The sequence below is a fragment of the Sorghum bicolor genome, chromosome 7, assembly GCF_000003195.3.
Source record: "Sorghum bicolor cultivar BTx623 chromosome 7, Sorghum_bicolor_NCBIv3, whole genome shotgun sequence".
Lineage (NCBI taxonomy): Eukaryota > Viridiplantae > Streptophyta > Magnoliopsida > Poales > Poaceae > Sorghum > Sorghum bicolor.
In genome coordinates this window covers 65,303,054-65,311,850 of record NC_012876.2, presented here as the reverse complement: position 1 = coordinate 65,311,850, position 8,797 = coordinate 65,303,054, and the positions used below count along the sequence as shown (strand labels likewise).

Genomic DNA, 8,797 nt, shown 5'->3' with positions numbered 1-8,797 from the left:
TTCAAACAACTGCTTTACGAGTAGGAGAGCAGGTGAAGGTAACTTGCATTTTTATTTATGTAACACCGCAAATCAAAAGGTTGTCTTGTTTACCAGTACATGACAGCAAAATTTGACACAAGAAAACCGAAGGACTAGTCCTTGTCAGTGAACTTATCACAGTTCACAGACGAATGGAACCCAGCTGGTTCGTGTACAAAGGCGACGAGGCAATCCTCCTTTTCCTAAGGCGCTCCGCGATAATGAATGCCATCTCCAGAGACTGTGAGGCGTTGAGCCTTGGGTCGCAGTGCGTGTGGTAGCGTGAGCCCAGATCATCAAATGTCACGGTACGTGACCCTCCAATGCACTCTGTAACATTTTGCCCAGTCATCTCTAGATGCACTCCTCCAGGGTGGCTCCCTTCTTGTTCGTGGACATCAAAGAACGCACGCACCTCGGCCTGGTTTGAACAACATAGCATAGCCATCAGAAATAGTTCATTTACTTACCAAGCACTAAGTGATAGCAATTATTCAGCACTAATTAAGGCGATTTTATTCTCCAGTATGACATTGGATGCATAGAAATTATTCAGCACTCTTATCACCGACCAGGCACTATGTAATAGCAACAAGCCAACAACCAACAACCTTTTATCCTAATGTGTGGCTGCTGACTGACAAGGATGGTAAAATAGATAGTTGGAAGGACCAAACCACTACATCCGACCAGAATTTATAAAGATAATGGGGCTGGAATATTCGAGGAATATCCAAAAGATCAATGAGAAAGCTAAATTTCTTTATCAATCACTCTCAACCTTTTCAAGCAATTTTCACTTCAATTGGATGGTCTCATGGATATATTATACTATTTACTCTAGAGACCAAAACACTCAGTATGACTGAAACGATCAGTATAGTGAAGCTATATACCCTGTCCCTTGTAAACTCACACTTGCACACTGCATAGACAAACTGGCCCCACAAAGAGATAATGGACCGGTCACTATTCACTCGAAAAGAATACAGACCATTGACAAAAACACAAGCAAATAGCCCAACATGGAGATAAGATAGCAAGCAAAGAGAATTACCAAAATTCTGTCAAATGAGCGGGTTTTGAGTCCGCAAGGGGCCTTCATGGTGTTCCCATGCATTGGGTCAGTGACCCATGTTACTATCTGGCCGGCCCCACGGACGGCGCGTATCAGGTGTGGAAGTTTCACCCTCATGTTTTCAGGTCCCATTCTTGCGATGATGGTTATTCTCCCAGCCCTGTTTTCGGGATTCAATATATCAATCAACCGCACAAGTTCTGCTGGGTCCATCTTGTCACTAACCTGTATCACAATGGATGAGGAGAAATTTCTCAGAAAATGCCTAAACCTTAAGCTTTTCAATTTTCAAATGCAGAGGTCAAACAGGAGTTGCTAGATGTTGAGTATTATATTTACCTTGATACCAAGAGGGTTGGCGATGCCTCGAAGGAACTCCACATGAGCACCATCAAGCTGGCGAGTGCGCTCTCCAACCCATAGGAAGTGAGCAGAGCAATCATAATAGAGGCCACTGGTGGAGTCTTCACGGGTGAGCGCTTGCTCATAAGGCAGAAGAAGGCACTCATGTGACGTCCAGAATTCTGTTGTCGTCATTATAGGGTGATCTAAAGTGAGTCCAGCAGCTGACATGAACCCCAAAGCTTCGTCAACTCGGTGAGCCAATTCCATGTACCTACACCATTTCCCTCATGTAAACCATGAATTGGCACAATTGAATAGCTCTGGAGTGTTATTAAGTTGCAGTCACTTCGTGCAAAGCAGGTTCCTCTAGATTCAAAAGGGAAAAAAAACATTTCCATTTTTTTGTGTAAACAAATAGCTAATCACTAAGACCATCAAGTGAACTTAAAATGCATACACCTTACCATGAATTGCAATATTAAAGAAATAAGTGCATGAATCAATGGGCATGAAGGTTAACCATCATTGATTCAAGATAACCCACCTATCCCCTTGTTCACTATGCTCTGTGAAATCAAGGTTCCATTGTGTTACCCTCTGCATTGCAGCATAACCTCCAGTTGCGAACGCCCGCAGCAGATTCAGCGTTGCTGCAGACTGTGAGTAGGCACTTATCATGCGGTGTGGATCTGGCAATCTTGACTTCTCATCAAATGCATCCCCATTGATATTGTCCCCTCTATAGCTTGGCAACTTCACTCCATCCCGCTCCTCAAAACCATCTGATCTTGGCTTTGCAAACTGACCTGCCATTCTTCCCACCTAAACATCCATTTGTATATTATTATTATTATTATTATTATTATAGTAAATACAAAGTTATCTGAAGCATGAGTTAGAAATACAACCAACGCTGTTCAATTCTATATCCTATTTCCTCGTGTCAAAAGAGAAATGCATACCATACATTTGAAACATGCAGTGCTGTATTAATAAGATTAATTAAAAGATATAGCATGTACAGTTGTTGTCCTTCCATCAATCATATTCGTACCCCCATTTTTAACGACAAATAATTCAATCAATCATACATTTAACTTAAGCTGAAAAGGCGGACGCTAGATGTCTAAATAATTTGATCGATCGATCAACAGCACTAAAGGTCTGAGGCGATTTTATTTATATACTACCTTGACGACAGGCATCTGGCCTCCGAACATGAGCACAACAGACATTTGCAGGAGGACGCGAAAGGTGTCCCTAATATTGTTGGCGTTGAACTCCTTGAAGCTCTCAGCGCAGTCACCGCCCTGGAGGAGGAAAGCTCTGCCGACGGCGGCCTCCGCGAGGCGCTCCTCGAGGGTGCGCGCCTCGCCGGCAAACACGATGGGCGGGAACGCCTCCACCGTCCGCAGCACCTCGTTCAGGTCCGCCTTGTCCGGGTATTCGGGCTGCTGCAGCGCCGGGCGGCCCCGCCAGCTGCCGACGGACCACTGGCTCGGGGGCCGCGGCGCCGCGCGGACGGCGCGGGCGCGGAGGAGCGCCCCGCGGCCGGGCCGGCCCCGCCCCTGCCCCCGGCACGGCGAGGGGAGGGCCGGGTTAGGCGGCAGCGCGGGGGTTGATGGCGCGAGTGGCATTTTTGGGAATGCGGCGGTAGGGTTTTTCGGCTACGGATCGGATAGACGAGGGGACACGGCGGAATGGCCGAAGTGAGTGCCGGAGGAAGCTTCTAGCCCGCACGCTGCTAGAGTCCGGAGGTGGTCGTGCTGCGTGCTCCGTAGGACGGTCGGGGTGCCCTTTTTCGGCTTGGGCCATGTTTAGTTCAGCCTGAAAACCAAAAAGTTTTCAAGATTTCCCGTCACATCGAATTTTGTGGCACATGCATGAAACATTAAATATATACGAAAATAAAAACTAATTACACAGTTTAGTTGTAAATCATGAGACGAATCTTTTGATCCTAGTTAGTCCATAATTGGATAATATTTGTCACAAACAAATGAAAGTGCTACAGTACCGAAAAGTTTTCACTTTTCGGAACTAAACAAGGCGGTATGTATCTTGCCAGTCATCACGGATAACGAAAGCTTTTTGTGAGCAGTAGTGGTCGTAGGCAATGACATATATAAAGTACGTTGATGATTTCATCCCCATGAAATAAAACTATGTCCCTCGTCATCTCTCTTTATTAATATATAGTGTCACCTCTCTTTATTAATATAGTATCACGTCAGCATATTTAATATTTATGAAATTTCTATAAAAATCTCCATTAAAACTGACCTTACAATCACGATATACACATTTTGATTACATAATAAGGGGTAATTTTGGTTATATAGTTGCTTGAGATTTTGGTTGGCTATGGGCCATAAACACCATCAGGTCCGTGCCCAAGGGCGTGCGAACTGTACTCGTACAGGGCTCTCCAATTTTGAGGGCCTCAAAAACTAACCTAGCGGTAGAATCTCCTATGTATTTGAGTGAAGTCAGAGCGGTTCGAGTCCGCGCGGCACACGCGTCTCCGTGGCCCCTCATGGTGACTTGGCATGTATGGCGGCGCATCGCATTTTTGGCTGAGTCCCAACGCCCCCACGATGTTTCATGTTCTCTCGTTCTCCCGTGTATTCATCTATGTTTATCTCGTCTCCGTCGGGCGCTAACGAGTGAAAGCCAATAACAAGCACGACAGGAACGACGGAAGAGGAGGCGAGAGGCGAAGATCCCTGCAGGAGTGCGAGCAGGTATTAGTTTGTTTTTAAAATTCGATCTATATTATACTATTTAAATCCTTCGTATTGTATGAAAGCCTATAAGTGCTTGTATAATTTTAATTTTATTCTTTTCTCTTTTAAAACCATATCTTCTACAAATCAATTTAGAAAATATGAATTCGGTTTCCAAAGGCGTATATACATTATTTTGGCTATATTTAGTACTGAGTAGTACTTTGGTTCATGCCTCGCTTAGAGCCTCGTACAGGGCCTATAAATCTGACGGCACGGCCCTGAACACCATCCCCATATGTGGGAAAAATCTAAGATCTTGTGCTTAGTAAGTGCAATGTGCACCTCTAAAAGATCCAAATGGCTAGAGAGGGAGTGAATAGCCTATTTAAATTTTCCTACAAACTCAACTAGACAAGTTGGTTAGTAAAACAAATAGCGAAGCTATTCTAGCACTAGCTCAACTAAGCTATGCAATCCACCTAAAGTCTAGTACAAGGCTAAACACTAAGGTACAACAACAAGGCACAATTAAGGCTAGCTACACTCCTAAACAAGAACTAAACTACACAAGCTAAAGAACTAGCAAGGTAAACAAGAAAGTAAAGGAGTGAGGAGTGATTGTTATACCAACGTTGTAGAGTAGATATATAACCAATCTATCAATCTCAATCACAACCTTAAGAGAATCCTCGGCAAGAGATGACACAAGATTTTTTACTGAAGTTCACTTGCTTCCGACAAGCTAGTCCTCGTTGTGGCGATACACCCACTTGATGGATCACGAGCTAATTGGTAATCTAAAGCCAAACCCACAGCGGGTGCCACACATCCACTCACAAGATGGGGATCCTCCAAGCCACGAGCAATCCATTAGAGTAGCCAATTGCGATCTCCCACGGGAAAGACTCAAGAACCCCTCACAAATTACTTGATGAGGCTCGAAACAATCTCCAATCACGAGCTCAACACCACCGCTGCTCCAAGCCATCTAGGGCGTCGGGAAACACCCAAAAATAATAAGAAATTCGCAGCAAACTCAAGGATCAAGTGCCACTAGATGCAACTCTCAATGCAATGCACTTGAATCTCACTCAATCTCACTAGGATTAGCAATCAAGCAAGGAGATGAGTGGAGGGAGTGTTCCCTAGCTCAATGTATGACTCAAGTAATCAAATGGGCAAGAGATAACCTCCCAAAATCGGCCACCTCTTATTTATAAGCCCCTCAAAGAGATAGAGCCATTCACTGGGCAAATTTCGAGGGCACCGGACGCTCAGCAGGGTACCACCGGACGCTCGACCCCCTGCATCCGGTGCTTAGGAGTCAGCCACGTGTCCACCTTTGAATCTTGCGCGTCAAACTTTAACGGTCACCTGCGAACCACCGGACGTGACAAAGTGAGCACCGGACGCGTCCGGTACTCACCGGTCACGTGTGCAGAGAGGTCTGCAACCACACGACCTCACCAGACTCGGAGCACCGGACGCATCCAGTGCTCACCGGACCCATGCGCAGAGAGAGTCGCAAAACACCCGCACACCAGACGCTGAGCACCAGACCCACTCCGATGCGTCCGGTGCTTTGTCAGAAACCCTCATAGAATTTAAGGCTAACCCTAACAGCCACCGGACGCACACACAGCCGACCAGAGTGTCTGGTGCGCTCTGCTGCTCAGGCCAGATTCTGACAGCTCATCGGACGCTGAGGCCAACGTCCGGTGCCTCCACACCCTGTGTCCGGTGAGTGTGAGAAACACTCCCGTGACTTCACCAAATTTACCACTGGTGCAATAGAAAATATACACTTAATTTTCTTTAAAACGCCGAATTCCGCCGAGAGGAACCCACACCCCTCTCAACCCTAAAAACTCCACCTCCTTTGTAAATGTGCTAACACCAACAAGTGTCCACCACCAAAGTGCATGTGTGTTAGCTTTTCACAAACATTTTCATCAAAGGAGTTAAGTTAGCACTTTACTAGATCTTAATGTATATGCTCAAGACATGAACCTAGTGGCACTTGATTCGAGAGATGACCGTGATTTCCCCTCTTGATAGTCGGCTATCTATCCTAAATCCGGTCAATCACTTCTCTACTCATCTTAGACAGGCAAGAGTAAAACTCTATGTTTATACCTTTGCCTTAATCACTTTGCTCCTCGTCTATCACCATGATCTCCACTTCATGCTTCATCCCTTTGTGATCATGTGGTCATCTTTCTATGTCGCTATGCACTTTCATCACATGTGTTGCTATGCCTAACTCAAATCACTTAAACACAAGGCATTAGCAACTTGGTGTCATTAATTACCAAAACCAAACTTAGGCTTTCAATCTCGTGGATATGAAGCTTTTTTCTTTTATGCACTTGGAGTCTTATTCACATAAACCTTTCTCATTACTATCAACCAACTCACACAATTGCTTTAAATTCTACCTCTCACCTATCCACACCATGAGTGCACCAACTTGGACGATGAGCAAGACAGTGTTGCTATTGTTTGCTTCCACTCAATCATCAAAGTTACACGTCAATAGATGGCGGCCATCATTTCCTAGTGGTGGCCGACCCCTCTCCCCCGTGCCGCTCTCCCCAACTAGCTCTGCTCTCGGCCTCCCCACCGCCCAAAGCTCGACCCCCTCCTCCGCAGCTGGCATGCTCATCGGAGCTGAAGGGGATGGGTCCCACCTCTCATACCCAAAGTTATAGATCTTTAGTATTAGCTTAGAGTGTGTCGGTATGGCTCTCGTACATCAATGTGTTTCAAGCTCCTTAGGTTTCATCGGCCTTGTTGTCGTAATTGTCGGTCCTGTTATTGTTGCTATTGTCGATTGTCGTTGTCCTCAGGTTAAAATAAATAAAATAAAAGTCTGTTCCCTCCTTCCTTCGACCGAGTCATATTGGTAGAGCTCAAACCCTCGCGTTAGGGCGACGACAGTGACCTGTTGCTATGCGGCCAGTGCTACCACTTGCAGCTGGTCTGCAGATGCTCACGTGCTTGCGTCCTCACTCTTGCTTCCTTATCCACAAGGCCTGTCTACGAGCTCTAGCCGATGGCATTGGCGGTTGCGGCATTCTGGCCCAATGCCTGCTCTCATAGTGACCGCGATTGACTGCATCTCTTAGGCGGTGGAGGTTGCGTCGACCCCCGAGCTGCCCATGGGGTCCCTAGTGACGGTGTCATACGCCACTACAGAGTCGTGGATGCGCCTCATCTATGGCTTATTCGTCTCCTCCAATTCATTTGGTGCAGATGGGGCTGGTCCGTTGTGTTGTGGGGTCCAGCTTCTACATGCTCGGCCCCGCCAGTGCTATGTGCCTCCCATGTAGTAGGCTGTGATGTCCCGGTTCGATGCATTTCGGTGGCACACGTATGACATCCATCTCTTTTTCGAGCCCGCGTGTCCGGTGGATTCAGCAGACACAACATGTCTATTTTGTTTGTCAATCTATTTTTTATATTTTATACAGACATAGAAGCGGTAAAGTAGTTACCGATGTTCGGATTGACCGCCAATGTCAGTTGAAGCAGGTCCTTAGATTTGGCATCGGTAGTTGTGGATCCATTTTTCTTGCGCCCGGTGAAGCCTACATCCTATCTACGGCTCAAGACTATCTATCCTTAAAGACATTAGCCGATTAGATAGCCGAGGGGGAGCGTTGGCTGTGCTATCGGAGTGCGAGAATGAGGAACCTCGATGTTTGTATCGTGGCCACTTCTCGTGGCCCTGTGGCCTCGACGGAAGCATCACCTATGCCTATAAAAGCAGATCAACAGTGTTTTTACTAGCATGTGCTCTATAATCTAGGAACTCTTTTTCCACACTAGCGTAGTGCGCTTTAGTGATATATATTAAAAGTTGTAAAAAAAGTTAGACATCAATATTGGTACCGATGGTGAACTCAAGGATTTTTCTCTATGGTATATCGAACCAAAACTTTTATGTATGATTTGGGAAAATCCGTTTAGGAATTCGGTAGATAGTTATAAAAAATTATCTAAAATTCAGTATATAGATTTTAGTAACATAATTAAGTCTTGAAAACAACAATTAAGTTTAACCTTGCATAACCACAATACAACTCTACACATACAGTAAGCAATGCATCAATGATCAACCTATCACTCTATTAAAACACAATCAACCATCAATCAAACTAAGTCGCGACTAAATCTATCTACATCTAGACACCTAGTTATCTACAGTCACCTATGAGATAGGGTTTGCATATCTTGGAGGGTTGTCGAGTTAGGGGGATACGATCTATGAAGTCCACTTGTCACTGGTCCACCGTTAAGGTTCAATATGAAAATAGGGTCGCATGCCAAGCACGCAATGGGATTTGGAAAAAGGGTAGGTAGAGGGTCCTGTATGGTCGGCTCTTTGATTTGGGTAGGTGGTTGACTTGTAGTCTGTGGATGACAAGAGGTAGTTTTGTCATCACTGCTGACCTAAACATGGCATAAGACGGTGATGATAGAGAGCGCTAGTTCTCTCTTGTCCATCAACCTATGTTATGTCCGGGTTAACGGTAATGACAAAACTGATAAGAATAATTGAAACGCACTTCACATAACTGCATGACATGGAGTGCATGCTCTTTATTACAATTGATGTCAT

The 8,797-nt window shown here is 45.4% G+C and overlaps 1 protein-coding gene across 1 annotated transcript; it reads right to left on the bottom strand.

The window, feature by feature from the left end:
- Positions 40 to 3,172, bottom strand: LOC8055379 (phospho-2-dehydro-3-deoxyheptonate aldolase 1, chloroplastic). Its single transcript, XM_002444795.2, has 5 exons — positions 2,635 to 3,172; positions 1,989 to 2,266; positions 1,439 to 1,715; positions 1,079 to 1,324; positions 40 to 442 (listed from the first exon to the last, which is right to left on the bottom strand). The coding sequence occupies exons 1-5, from the start codon at positions 3,079 to 3,081 to the stop codon at positions 164 to 166; spliced, it is 1,527 nt and encodes a 508-aa protein (XP_002444840.1). The 5' UTR covers positions 3,082 to 3,172; the 3' UTR covers positions 40 to 163.

Coding starts and splice junctions, on each gene's coding strand:
- LOC8055379 (XM_002444795.2), bottom strand. CDS start 3,081: ATGCCACTCGCGCCATCAACCCCCGCGCTGCCGCCTAACCCGGCCCTC. Junction 1,325..1,438: donor CCAACCCTCTTGGTATCAAG/GTAAATATAATA, acceptor ATTGTGATACAG/GTTAGTGACAAGATGGACCC. Junction 443..1,078: donor GCTCATTTGACAGAATTTTG/GTAATTCTCTTT, acceptor TGTTCAAACCAG/GCCGAGGTGCGTGCGTTCTT.